This window comes from Amblyomma mixtum, chromosome 1 (assembly GCF_055824585.1).
Source record: "Amblyomma mixtum isolate Tamu chromosome 1, ASM5582458v1, whole genome shotgun sequence".
Classification (NCBI taxonomy): Eukaryota; Metazoa; Arthropoda; class Arachnida; order Ixodida; family Ixodidae; genus Amblyomma; species Amblyomma mixtum.
The window spans coordinates 151,370,082-151,384,880 of NC_143012.1; the positions used below are offsets into that span (position 1 = coordinate 151,370,082).

A 14,799-nucleotide genomic window follows, 5' to 3' on the forward strand; every position below is an offset into this window, starting at 1 on the left:
ACGCTCACCACTGGTGCGTCCGGGGAGCGAAGTGCGTACGTGATGTCTTCGTTGGAAACCCTCGGGTCCACTTGTATTACTCCTTTGCAAGTGTCGTCGGAGGGGCGGAGGTAGGAGTACACTGCATGTGCCTTGTCCCCAAGCTGAATTTCGGGAATTGCCAGGATCTTTCTGATTATTTGGGCGTCTCGCACCCCGACGACGATGATGTTCTGTTCCCATATGGGCCAAACGCTGAGCTCGGCTGAGCCCTTGTCGACGCCAGCAGCAATGTGCAAGGCGTTTCCGACCGCGTTGCTTCCCCTGAATTTGCTGAGATCCAGCGTTCCTTTAGGTTTGATTATGATCACTGCATCTTGCTTGTCCAGACGCGGCTGCGGAGGAGGCTTCCAACGCTTGACTTGCGTGCGGGGCGTCTGCTGCAGCGGCGTATCCCCTGCCGCGGTGACGCGTCCATCTGGCGTTCGACCTTTCTGCAGTGCCGAGTGGTTGTCACGGGCTGATACGCGTTCCCACTCTTTTATCTTGCGTTGGATAATCGCCTCTGTAACCTTGTCGAAAACTGGGGTTTTCGCCTGCGGCATGGTGACAATCTGCATCCCCTCCGGGTCGTATCCCATCAGGGTCGTCATGGTTTGCGGCAGAATCTGCCAGCGGAGCCGCGGCGGGCAGCTGAGTCGTGGCCTAACTGTTAGGCTTAGCAACTCGCGCGATCCGCTTAGTCTTGAAATTCTCGAAGGATTTGTGAAAACGGTCCCACCTGAACAAGGGTGGGTGGTCTCCTCGTTGTTCTGGAAGTGTAGCCAGATGGTGTCGCAGCGCTTCGGCAAATGCTTCGGGAAAGGATCATAAAATTCGGCGGAGCCGACGTGAGACACGTCCGCTCTTCCCGACTGCTGAGGCGCGTCCTTCAGGCTGCTGAGAATAGGACTAAAGTACGTCATTCTTGACACGCTCCTGAAACACGGGTGAGTGCGGATTCAGTTGACAAACGTGGCAGAGTTGGAACCATTTGGCCGTATTTACTGAATTTTGAGGGATCTGTTTTGCTGCGTTGTTCTTGTCGTTGTTGCTGAGAGAAGGATGAAACGAAATTGCATGGGCCTGCCTACTGGTTCTTGCCGAGCCACCACCGCTGCCACGTGCTGATAGAGGAGAGTTAAAATATCAGAGGAAAGAGAGAAAGCAAACCTAAGACGCGCGTCGCAGCAACAACCGCGTCCACCGAAAGGGACGCTGGCTGAAAAAACAGATAAGCGGCCGAAGCCGTGCTCGGATCACCTCCTCCCCCATTTTGCTGCGTGTTGTGAAGGTGCCCTTTTATACTACTTTTTTTCAGGAACGCCATCACTGGCCTTTTCCGAAAAAACATCAGTAGAAAGTCTGCGTTCATCCGCTGTGCTCCCCCTCTCGGTGCGGTCTGTGGTCGCATTTTGTGGCTTTTTAGATGATGCAGGCTTTGTCACCGGGAGACATGCGTTTTCCTGTGCTTGCCAAGCCGCGCCGTGGTGTCGTAAAGTCATCGTCCCTCTACATGCTGCACCTGCATCCGGCGTTCTCAGCCTCGGCACGTGCCAAATGCCAGCTCCATCTTTTATCCGGTTGCCCTTTTTTTTGTTTCTGTCTGTTGGCAGGCCGGTAAAAGCATACGCGGCAAGCAAAGAAGACAGTATTTTCATCCTTCCCGGACAATTCGTTAATATTTTTTTTATTTTCATTTCGAAGCCATCGACCGAGCTACTTTATTGCTTTTTCAAAAAACTACGCGAAGTAATTAACCTCCTTGTTTACTCCGCTCGTATCAGGTGACTGAAGTTCAAGCATATAAGCTCAACTTCCACCAGTGATGGCTCATTCCGCTGGAAACACTTCCTGTTGTCACAGCCTCTATTCGGCCAGTAGAAAGTATAGAAGCCAGCTGAAAGATTCCGGTATTTTCCCGACGATTTAGCCTCCAGCTCACCAACTCGCCGTGGGAAGCGCCACAACAGGTAAACTTCCGATAATACTAGCACCTTCCGTCTGGTCACTCCACAATGCCGCAAGAAAGCTAGGATACGGTTCACTATTTCATCAGATAGCTCAGGGGAGATAGATAACAGTAAGAGAATAGAAGAAGGGTGCTGCATTATCATCAGCCTCCTTACGCCCACTACATGGCAGAAGGCCTGTGCCATAACTCTCCAAATGGACCTTTCCTGTGCTAGCGGCGGCCACCCTATCCCCACAAACTTCTTAATCTCATCCGCCCACCTAACTTTGTGCCCCCCTTGGTACGCTTGCTTCATTTGGAATCCAGTCCGTTACCCTCAAGGACGACAGGTTATCTTTCCTTCCCATTCGATGCCTTTCCCAAGCACGTTTCATCCTCTTGATTTCTACTGTGATGTCATCAACCCGCATTTGTTCCCGGACCCACTCTGCCCTCTTCCTGTCTTTTAATGTTACACCTATCATTTTCTTTCCGATAACACGCTACGGTGTCCTATGTTAAGTCAAACCCTTCTCGTTAGTTTTCATGTTTGAGCACCACAGGAAAGTACCGGTATGATAGAAGTGTTTCATTCTTTTCTCTTGAGGTATAATGTAAACTGTCATTCATGACCTGAGAGAACATGCCAAATGCGCTCCTACCCATTCTTAATCTGCTGGTTTTTTCACGCTCGTGATCCGTATCTGCTGTCACTACCTTACCTAAGTAGAGGTATTCCCTTCCAACTTCCAGCACCTCGCTACCAAGTGTAAACTTCTGTTCTTCTCCGAGGCTATTGAACATTATTGACGTTTTCTGCACAATAATTTTTATACCCACAGGACTGCTCTACATGTATAATTCACTGACTATGTCTTGCAGTTCATCTTCTGAGTGACTTAGCAAGGCAATGTCATCAGCGAATCGCAGATTACTAACGTATTTTCCATGAACTGTTATCGCCCACTGTTCGCAATCCAGGCCTCTGAATACCTCCTTCAAAGAGGCGGTGAAGAGCATTGGCGAGGTCATGTCTCGCTGATTAACACTCTTCCTTACTGGAATTTCATTGCTTACTTTATGAAGGACTATTAGGCAGATGCGCAGCGGTTAAAAACATCTTTCAGTATTTCTACATCAGGCTATTCTACATCTAGATTCCGAAATGCCTGCATGTCTGCTGAGGTAGCGACTGAGTCAAATGCTTTGTCATAATCTATGAACGTTATACGTAGAAGTCATTTATATTATGCCCATTTCTCGATCACCTCATTGATAATGTGAATGTAGTTGATTGCGGAGTATCCTTTACGAAAGCCTGCCCGATCATTTGATAGATGTATAAGGCTGGCCTGACTCTATTAGCGATCACCGTAGTAAATAACTTACATTCAAGCATCGTGTTTGCAAACAAAGGTGGCGCTGCGCTAGGCAGCGAATTGGGGTGTACGCAGAAACAGACGCATACACTACGCCAAGCAGCGCTGTGTTCGAAACCAAGCCAGTTATATGAATATTTTACAGCACGCATGTAACTTGCGGTTGTCAACATTATTGTTTAAGCTTGGAAAGTAGTTATGCAGTTTTTTGACCATCTCGCCCGACAGAATTACCAGGCGGAGTTTTTCATCGACTTGATTTCTGGGTTCATATTTAGCAGCAAATAACAGCGCTGCTACTGCGGTAGAATACGTTGACTGATTAAATGAAACCGAAGAAGCACGGGGTAGAGTGGGCCAATACAACATACCCGATTGCTATTGCAAGAAGTAGGACGATGCGATGCACGACGCGAAGCAGCTTTTTTACGTGATGAAGGAAAGGCAGGTATATCATTAAGTTGTTGAATTTGCCAAACTTCATTTCTCTGTTTGTCGCAAGTGTTGTAACTGAACGCTTCTGGAATGACTATTTCGAGATGTGGTATACACCAGCCCGCTGCCGAAAACCGAACGAACCGTACGTGATCACCAAGCTTACGACAAAGTACGGAAGAAGAACAGAGCAATATTATGTTCCAGCGGTATTTAAGAAATTGCCGCCGCCTGCATTTTATGCAAGCACAAGACGTGAGATCAAGAAACTACTTATCATTTTCGAAATTTAAAATAATAGTCTGTATAACATTTATTGCAACATTTTCGCCGCGATCCGCTAAATCGAAACTCTGTTAATAGCTTTGTGAAATTTTCTGTGACGTGAGTGTCAGGCACTGGCAGTCAGGTCGCCTGAGGCTTTTGGCAGGCCTGCCACGTGTTTCAAAGTGTACTGCTGGGTGAGCTGGTGACTGAGCATCTTAGATACACGCTGCGCTTGTGTGTGTCTGCTCCCCCTTCGCCTCGTCATTTTGCGCTGTTATGTTCTCCTATCTATATTTTGTTTTCTTTATACGCAATAAAGATTTTATTGCACTGTGCGGCGCTTCCAATGTTCCCTCAGGCATTTTATTTTGGAGGGCGCGCAAAGTAACTGGACACTTAACTCAGTCACTTTGAATAAGGCAACTGCGATTTCTCTGTTCTTTACAACTTTTTGGAGCACACAGCGCACGTAAGTTCTTTAATCCGCTTGATGAATTAGACATGATGAAGTAGACAGTCGCTCAACCGGTAACATCTGCATGAATGCCCTCTTTTTGTGTCGTTGGTTTTGGGAGTGCTGCACAAACACAATATTACTTAGACGTTGTCCTCGAGCTTCAAAGGAAATTTACGTGCAGCCTGCAGAACCGAATATTTCAAGTCATTCTGCTTCTTGTTTTAAGATTTTCATTCAAATGCGCACCTTCTACCAGATCAGAGTGACTTTTTGTGAGATGTTTGCTCTTTTCGCCAGGTTCTGATTGACCTCCAATGAGGATATTGAGGTAATCTGGCAAATAACACTGCACAAGTTTGCCAAGATCCTAGCGACGTTTCATCGGTTCTTAGGACCGGTGATGAAAACACACTTGGTGAAGCTCGCGAAAGTGAAAACTGAGAAAAAAACAACCCGTCATACGCACAGTCTTTGTCAAAAGTTTGGGGCCCAGAGGGTTAGCTTCTGAGAAACACTGTTTGGTTCGTAATGCATCTCCAGCGCTTGAAATCTCCTGAAGGTAAGAAGAATTCCGGTCCTGCCTTTTCCAATGTATAGGACTTCCATGAATGCTTCAGGACTTCCACTATAAAGCTTAGGAGCAAGCCCCTGGGCCCTAAACCTTTGACACAAAGTGTACTAGTACTTCGCTTCACTGGCTCGCTATAAAAGTTAATTGCGACTCGCAGCCGCTGTTCTTTTTTTTGCGCGCGAAGAGACGGCCGGTAGTCCGGTTTACTGGCATCTGAAGAGGCCGCCTCCTTTCAACTTGCGATCACATGCACATGGAATATCACGTCTAAATTCTTACGCTGAGAGGAGGGCAGAACGCAAACAAGTTTCAGGGGCTGATTCTTGCGCTGTTCGCCACGGGACCGAAGTGAAACCACGTGGGTCAAGAAATGCAAACTAAGTGACCAGATTTCAATGAAAAATGCATTGCTACCCATGTAACGGAGACGTCGCCGACTTGTTGCACTCCAAAGCCGCTGCCCATAGTTTCCGCTCCTATCTGACCGCAATAATCGAGCGGAAATTTATGCCGCTTCTTTTCTTCTGCCTTGCGGCTCAACCAACCACATCACAATTTCTCGACTTGTAGCGAATTGTGTTCAAAAACACGCGAGCCTGGCACACGGATTGAGGACGGTCCCGCCTTCTGCCTACACAACGAAAGTCACAACCGACACCAGCACTACTGAACCTTCGTGACGTCACAGCCCGACGCTTGCCTGTAGGCGACTGATCAGTCTATAATTTTTCGCGCGTTTCTTGTGGATTAAGATGACGTTAGCGTTCTTCAAAGCCTGGTAAGCTCGAGGTCATGGCATCGCTTACAAAGGGTGGTGCTACACTGTGCCAGTAATCTGTACCTCATGCTGGTCCCTCGACCTCCCTGCATGCTCTGCCCCTGCATCGTCTATCTGGCGGCTGAGCCTTCACATGGGAACTAGCCGACACGAGCCCGCCCTTACTATAGATGCCATGGCTAGCCACTAGCGTTGAAGGACGGCATCACGACTTAAAACCAAAACATATTTGAATGTAAGAGGCTTTGTTAAGTTTTCTTTGATTTAGTTGAAGGAAGAGAAGCGAGGATTTACATAGAATGCAAGAAAATGTGCCGACAGGACCATTCCATTCTGTCTAAAGTCTTGCACCCGTTCCTTCAACACGTGCTGCCACCTGTACCCCCCTGAATTTGATTTTAAGGCGGAAGCCTTTAATGCCTCATCGTTGTAAGCAGGAGCTGTCGACAGAAATGTCACGCTTTTCAATTGGATGAAACGGTCGTGACGTCACAGTGCGCGAGTTTTAAATGGGGCCAATTGTACTATGGCTACTAACCATGCAACCAATTAAAGGGATCGTATAGTGATGCTCCAAGTAAGTTCCACTGAGTTTAGTTAATTGCTTACTTAACCAATTCGTCTAATTAACCTTTCTAGACAGACCAGATAAATAAATAAAACCGAGTAGGAAATTGGCCGAGCTCGGGAATCGAACCCCGGTCTCCGGAGTGTGAGACGAGCACGCTACCACTCCGCCATGCCAGCTCGATGGTTTGGAATGAACAAAAGCGCATCTGGTGAATACGGTGTCTTCGTTCACTCCCATCTTCCTCCCTTCCCGTTACGGCGAGGTTTAGGTGTCCACCGAGATATGAGAGACAGATACATTTCCTTTCCTCAAAAACCAATTTACCAACGAGCAAGGCGTATTTGTCCGCGTTTAAGATTGCTCCAAATTGTCGTGACGTCACCGTGCGCGAATTTGAACGGGTGTCCACCGAAATATGTGAGACAGTTACTGCGCAACTTCCTTTCCTCAAATACAATTTTCGACTAGTGTCTACTGAGATATGTGAGACAGTTAATGCGTAATTTCCGTTCCCCAAATACAATTTTCATTTTCTTCATTACGGCCACTCTTCTTTCACTCACACTTCCTGTACGGTGCGGCTCAGGTGTCCACCGAGATGACAGATAATTACAGCCCCATTTCCCTTCATCAAAAAGCGTTGCGTTCGAAGGGCAACGCATCACGCCGAACGGGTGGTGGCGTTCCTTGGACTCCGTGGCAGCGCTACAACACGCTGTCGCGTTCCGCTCCTAAAGGCGAAGCTTAAGCGTCATTAATTGCCAGTTAATTAATGCACCAACAAAATGTGCAGTGAACAATCGCGTAGCAGAATGCAGCTCTCAGGCTTTCGCCTTTCACCACTTTAGCCGCTAAAGTTCCAGCGTACTTTTTGTTTTGCCTATGCCCTGTGACGGCGGAAGGACCATGTCCCGCATCTTTGGGTGTAGGGGCAGAGCTTTAGGCAGCGGACGCGGTTAAGAGTCACGTCATGCGGCTAGTGTTGTAATTTTCAGGCAAGCGAGGAAGCAAGGCTGTGCAACCAACCATGAGAGCGTTATCGCCTCCGCTTTCTTTGCGTGCATGGAGCTTAAATAGCGAAGAAAGGGAGGTAAAGGCTTTTGTAAGCAATCAGTTTGAAGCACCCTTTAGACCTGTCTTCCAGCCTTAATAGAGATCCCCATTGAAGTTAATCAACCCCTTTTAGGAGAGTGAATTGTCCGCATATATTTACCTTCTGGCCATTGAAGATTTCCATGTTCTGGGGGTACTGTACTTAGACCTGAGCCCTACAGTAATCTTGGATGCATTAAAGCTTCTAAATAGGCAAATAAATAAAATATATTTATTTACAAAGCTGTAATGGATGCTACTCTAAGAAGCGTTCAGCAAGATGTGGTTTCTAATATTGGCGTATTATAGGCAGGAACGACGAGTGTCATTGCTGTGTGCCATAAATATACAAATCTGACCGATTTCCATGCACCATTAATGCCGTCGGAGTATGGGATGAATGTTTCACATAAAAGAGAAGTAACGACGTTAGGTAAAAAGAGTTTCTGCGAGAGTCCTATACAGCCAGCAGCTGCACAAATTCATTGTTGTTGAACATTTCAGACATTAATTACACAGCTGTGATCGTTGCTAATTTTAGGGGATCGTGCTAGCAGCTATTTCTTTCTTTCAGACTTGTTCAGAGCTCTTTATTTTGCAAGTCGGGTGCTTTTTCGTGTTTGACAGCAAACGCATAAACAACGCCTCTGATAACAGTATCTTAGTATCATATCCTTCGAAGTTGGTGAAATGTTTACGGGAAGCCCCCAAGGTGGTGGAGATTTGTAGTAAGGGAGTAATTACAGACTGGCATCCACCCGAGCGCAGTCATACGGCTACGAAGGAAAGCTGTGCAGCTTTCTCAGAAACTCCTCTGAAAAAGCTCTAAAGCTTGCCTTTCATACTAATGGCTGCACATGGGTGGATGCCAGTGAGTAATTACATCCTTATTATCCTTCGACATACCGTTGTAGACAGGCTTGGATAGTCAGAACATAACTTCTTTTTGTGCGTTTAGTGCGTCATCTTCATCTTCGACAAAAATATACCTTGTTCCTCGGTCTCTCCGAATTCATCTGACAAATCCTGATCCTTCGATATTACAAATGCGATTATTGTAACCCTTGAAAAAATTTCGTTGATGCCGTTAAAAAATAACTGCCGATCTTTTACGGTGACAGCATCAAAAACTAGCTGCCTTGAGTGCGTGAATTATTTTGACAGCATTGAAACATTTAAAGACACTCCGCACTCTGCACTCCACAGGGGGCTGTGCTCTCATCCCTTCCTTCTTAACATTGTAATGAGGAAGCTCCCCCGTAAGCGTGGGCATCTCGATGACTTAAATCTAAGCATCTACGCGGACGATGTGACCGTCTGGATCTGAGAAGGGAACGACTCGTACATCACATCCAGGCTCCAAGAGGCAGCAGATATAATCAGAAAACACGCAGAGGACGTAAATCTATGCTGTTCGCCAAAAAAATCGGAGCTCCTGGTAATGACCAGCAGTAACGGGAAGATAACTCCATATATTGAAATTAAAGTCAACGGGAACGAGGTCCCGAAAGTAGAATAAATTAAAATATTAGGTATGATTATCAACCGCAGTGGTAGGAACAAAACCCTGATTAAGCAATTAAAAGGCTGGGCAAAGCTCCTAGTCAGAGTTTTTAAGAAGAGGTCCAACAGAAGGAGTGGCCTCACGGAGGCTAGTAAACTCAGACTCGTACAAGCTTTTGTCACGAGCAGAATCTGCTACGCGACTCCATTCGTAAATATCAACAAGAGAGAAGAACGAAAAATAAACACCATAACTAAGAGATGCACGAAGTGCGCTCCAGGGCTCCCCATAACTACTTCTAACGACGTTCTAGAGAAAACGGGGTTGCACAATGAGTGGAAAAAGCTGGCTGAGGCGGTCAGGATATCCCAGAGAGAGCGACTCGCAGGAACGACGGCAGGTAGACAAATCCTCGACTTGGTAAACCTGCTAGCGCTCGGGGAAGACGGAAGTGTCAGAGAAAGCATATAGATCGTGAAATCAGAAAGCATCTATACGTCTCGCCCATACCGAAGAACATGCACCCCGTACACGAAGAGGGGAGGAGGAAAAGCAGAGCTAAGCACCTCGCTAACAAACTGGACAAACTCCCGCCGGGATCGGTCGCCTACACCGATGCAGCAATCCGGAAAGAAGGCGACGTAACCTCAGTCGCCCTATTAGACACCGGGATTGCCATAGGAATCGAAACAAACCCAGATCTACCGCCAGTAGAGGCGGAGGAGATTGCAATAGCCATTGCCATTGCACGACAAGGCGTGAAACACGTCGTCAGCGATAGCAAAGCGGCGGAATTTTAGCAAGGTTAGAGTCAGCAATCGTGCTGCCAAAATTCTGAACGAGTCGTCTCTCGCCGAAAGCGTGAGTATAATCTACACACGCCGGTCTCGCCGGCAACGAGGCTGCCCACATGCTCGCCCGCTCCTCGCTACCTCGGGGTGCTGCGGACGCCTCCACAACATCATCTAAAAGGAAAGAAAGTATTGGTACGTTTAGGGATGTAACCGAAAATCTGAAGAAAGACCGGAGGATATATCCGCCACCGGATAGATCCCTGAGTAAAAAGGAGTCGTACGACTAGAGAAGACTCCAAGCTCGAAATTTCTTCTCGCCCTGTGGAGGAGTTGGACGGGTGCCAGAGGGCGGAGAAGGGACGGTGCAGAAACCGAAATTTGTAAATTTTGCTGCCACGTGGTAACATTAGGGCACATAATTTGGAGATGCGTTCGTGCCCCAGGGCGCAACGCGATCAAAACTAGCGATGAATGGGAGACCACGCTGAGAAGCTTCGACGAAAAAACTCAGCGCTCCGCCGTCCGCCTGGCGGCCGAGACTGAAGACCTCTTCTCGACGGGATCGGATGTCCTCCGGCCGCGGTGCGACAGACTGCCTCCCCGGATGCCTGCGTGCGGACGCGGAGGTGGCTGCAGCGCCATATTCGGTGGAAATAAATGTTCTTCCTCCTCCTTTAAAAACAAATCATGAGTGACGCTTGATTTAAAGCACTTGTTAGAAAACAACAAAGTTTTAGAGCAACAGGCGCTTTCATTCCTCGAAGCTTTTGTCGAAATAGGGATCATGTATTCGAAATGAATTCGGTGCTCGTTTACAGATACTTGTGCTCCTGTGGCAGATTGCACTTGACATTTGTGGGTCGTATCTACAAGGGCACTTGGAGTTAACGACACTGTAGTCAAAATCAAAAGGGTTGAAATGCGGGCCAGTTGGAACATTGTAAAAGAAAAAAAAAAACCAGTCACACAAGACGAGGGACAAGAGAAGTGTACACACCACAACGACTCTCTGCTGCTCTCTGATGTTTCTGATGCTCAGTGATTTGTGATGATGCTGTTGGGCATGGTCTGCTGGCCTTGCTCGGACTATGTATTAAGCATGAAATGCTTTTAGCTCCCGTTGTCGGCAGTGTGGTGACGTGACGCCGAGACCGAGAGTCAACATCCGGGCACTGAATTCTACTTATCCGGGCAGTGAATTCTATTCATCCGGGGACTGAATTCCACTCATCCGGGCACTGAAACGAGAGCATCCGAGCACCGTACGAGATTTAACGAGACTCTGAGAGGGCCGCGCTGCCGCGCCGTCCTCAGGGATGGCGCTGCGGTCCCACACTCACGCATGTAAAAGACTGGCCGCTGGGCCTTCAGCTCAGAAGGTTCCCCCTTTGGCAGGCGGATGTACACACGCTCGCGGAGTATTCGAAGGCGCTACAGATACATTCTTGTCAGGCCTGCGTCTCGTCGTGTTCGCGTACGCTTCTGCATCGTCCTGCATTTCATTGCCGCCATCGTCACAGCTGCTTAAGCCGAGCAATGGAGTCTGATGAAAAGAGAGATAGGAAGTGTCTTGCTGAAAGCGATCGCTCTGCGAGTGATACGCCAAAGCAGAAGACTGCTCGCCCCTGCCGACAACGCCATGATTATGCGGCCTCTCCTGAAAGCTGAAAGGCCGCCACGGTTCGCGGCTGCCTACCTAAGCCCACACTATTGCCGGCGATCGCTTCGACACAAGAAGAAGAGTGGTGTGGTGTTGTGTTGAACACTAGACCCATTTCAAGATTTTGACTAGTACCATTTACAACCAATGTGTTATGCCCCTAAGCATTTCATGCTTACTCTACTCTAGGTTACGGGAGAGGCAGAGAGTTTTTTCTAATAAACTTCAGTTGTTACTCCAGTCGTTGTGGCGTGTACACTCCTCTTGTCCATCGTCTTGTGTGACTGGTTTTTTTCCTGTCAAAATCAAGAAGACTAAAAAGGTACGGGCAGATAATGTAATTCGAAGCGAAGATGACCATATTTCTCTGAAGGTAACGGAGTGTGTTCCGAGAGAAGGGAAACGTAGCTGAGGCTGGCAGAAACTCAGGAGGGTGGATGAGATTAGGCATTTTCCGCCAATGTGGTGGCTGTAGCTGGCACAGGACCGCTTTAAATAGAGACATATGAGACACCCTTCTCCTTGAGTGGTTGTTGTCTGCATGGTACGCTTAGAACACTGTGTTTATTTCATTTTAGTGTCATGCTTCGGCGGCTCGAATGCTCCACTGACGGTCAAAATTATATATTTTCGTGGGAAGGACTTCTCCTAGTGAGGGCTCCGTTGACTGCGGTGCAAAATGATTCATTATGGTTGCTGTCCACTTTTGCACAGTTAGAATCAATTATCAATAAGTTACCCGTTCTGTACGTTCCTCACGATGTTTGGTCTGCTTAGGTACCGTTCTCAAGAATGTGGGGTAACTCCTAGTTAGCGTTGCTAAGCCTTGCGGCCTTTGCCGCTTCTATGGGAGAAGTGTGTTATGGTATAACTAATTCCGCGCATAAGGAAAGAGAGTTTTGTGCAAAGTATAGGTTCTAGGCTACCTCCCACATATGTAAAAGAAAGCGGCCTCTGGACACTTCGGAGCACGTCCGTTCTAAACCTGTTCAAAATTTAAACGATGGGCGTACGACAAGAATTAAAGCCATTATTGGGAATAAAAGCACGTTTTTGGAAGCGTGATCAGAACTCCAAACGTTTTTGCCTGAACTACAAGCAGAACGAGCTCTAAGGTTTCCATCATTCAACGCCGTGTATATCAAAACAAGAATAACTGAGGACACCTAATTACACTACGTGTGGGGATGCGATTGCATTACATGAGATTAAACATTGAAAACGATCAGAGGAACGCTAATGTGAGCTGGCGTAATAAAATCACCAAGGTGCGAGCCCGGGGACAAAAATACTCCGCTGGCATTGGACGCAAGCGGTGATATGTACCTTTCAAGCTCTACCGATTCTGGTCATGCGTTTCAAAGTGTGAAGGCATGTAACAATGAACGTGCTGGAAGTGCAATCTGTTCCGCTCGCATCGTCTACCCTACAATGGCGTGAAAGCGATCCCAAGTTACACCAACGCAGGTCCCCATAGTACACGCTTGATTGTGGCATAACAATCGCGTCAGTATGTAGGAAAAAATACCAGTGCATTTACAGATACGTGTTATGCACACGCTGGTTACAATTCACAGATGCCGCGTTGTTCTGTTTTACATGTGATCATCCTATTTAAACAGTTCTTATGGCGTGCAACTGATTGATAAAATCGCATTACTATTAGCTTCGGGGAAATTGTAAAAAATTCGGGGCTACCAACTGCGACTATTTGCTTTCCGGCACGTGGCATTTAACTGCATAAAGGAAAGGTAACATTACGAATCCTTAATTTACAGTTCATGCCGTATTTGTGATGTGACAGTTGCAAAATGCACGTTTGTGAAGCTGACTCAATCCGACGTCTTCTGGAGTGCCTTTAGTATTAAATATTGATTATCCGATGGACCATTCCAGAGCCTTAGCTTAAATATCGATGAGCTTCGGCATCGTCCTTTCTAATTTTACCCGATTTTCTTCCAGCCTTCTTATTCGTACCTGTCAGTCGGAAGAACTTGGCATGGCGACTAAGAAGCCTTACTTCAAAGTGGTCGACGGGATCCAAAGGTGTCCGAACCTCGACGAACAAGTGTTCAGGAAGAGCCTCCAGTTCAGGGCCCAAGAAGGTGACGTGGTGCAGTTCACGTACGTCGGAAGTGGCACCAAGTGGCTTCACTACATCATCGCGCTGATTCTCAGGCGCGGCGAGCCCTTAACCAGCGCGCAGGAGTTCGCCCGCTGCATACGCTCGATCGACCACCACCGCAATCTCGAGCAGTGGGTGCCAGAGGTGCTGTCTATGCGTCTGTTCATTACGCGACTGCCTATCAGCCGCGACATCATGAGCACCGCTGCGAAATACGTCTGCGTCGCCCGAAACCCCTGGGACGTGTGCGTCTCCTACTTCCACAGGGCCATAGACTTGAGTCCCTACCGCTTTCAGGACGGCACCTTTCAGGAGTTTTTCGACGCATTCCTCCAGGAGGGTTTCGGGCTGGAAGGGTACATTGAGGCCGTGAGCGCAGCTTATGCCCTGAAAGACGAATCTAACATGTTCTTTGTGACTTATGAGGAGCTGATTAGGAACACTGAAGCCGTCGTGCTGAAGCTCGCAGTGTTCTTGGGGGAACGTTACGGCCAAGAATTGCAACAGGATGAGTCACTTGTCAACAAGATAGTAAAGCACTCTAGTGCTCACAGCATGAGGGATCTGCTGGCGGTGAGGGCGGTTCAGAAGCCAGGGACGGACGCCGTCAACATCAAAACGGGGTACACTACCGTCAGAAGTGGCAAGGTGGGCGAGTGGCGCAAGTTTTTCACTGCGGAGCAGCTTCGGCGCATGGAGGCGAAGATACAAGCCGCACCGGTTGCAGCATCCTTTATGCACCTCTGGGGCGACATCAGGGCTGAGACGATAGCCGCCGCCCAGCAGGAGTGAAAGATAAGGTGCACTTTTGTCCTAGGTTTTCCGTAACATAATAAAAACATCTACGGCACAACTAACGGAAAATAAAAGAGTGTTTGCGTCTTTACTTTTTTTCTATGCTGTCCTTCCAAAAATATTCAGATAGCGTTTCTTTTATTATAATAGAAGGCGCAAGGATGGCTCGAAATCTTTAGAGAGCATCTTGATAATTCGCCTAAAGTGTGTGCAAAACATATCTTCATACCCTGTAAGTACACAAAGCCGGTCTTATTGAGGCTACAAACACATTTTTCTAAGACAAAGAGCTAACAGGCCTATGTGTCTTGCAACAGTGCAACAGGTGAGAATTTTTAGCACTCTGTATCCTTACAGAAAGAAATTGCTTTTGTTCATTTTTTTCAGTTGCAGCACATT

At 47.5% G+C, this 14,799-nt stretch overlaps 1 protein-coding gene across 1 annotated transcript; it reads left to right on the forward strand.

Annotated features, from left to right (window-relative positions):
- The first annotated feature begins 1,400 nt into the window (after nucleotides 1–1,400).
- LOC149367983 (sulfotransferase 1C3-like) lies at nucleotides 1,401–14,450 on the forward strand. The gene is made up of 2 exons (XM_089568896.1): nucleotides 1,401–1,991; nucleotides 13,443–14,450. The coding sequence occupies exon 2, from the start codon at nucleotides 13,480–13,482 to the stop codon at nucleotides 14,395–14,397; it is 918 nt and encodes a 305-aa protein (XP_089425022.1). The 5' UTR covers nucleotides 1,401–1,991; nucleotides 13,443–13,479; the 3' UTR covers nucleotides 14,398–14,450.
- The last annotated feature ends 349 nt before the right edge of the window (nucleotides 14,451–14,799 follow it).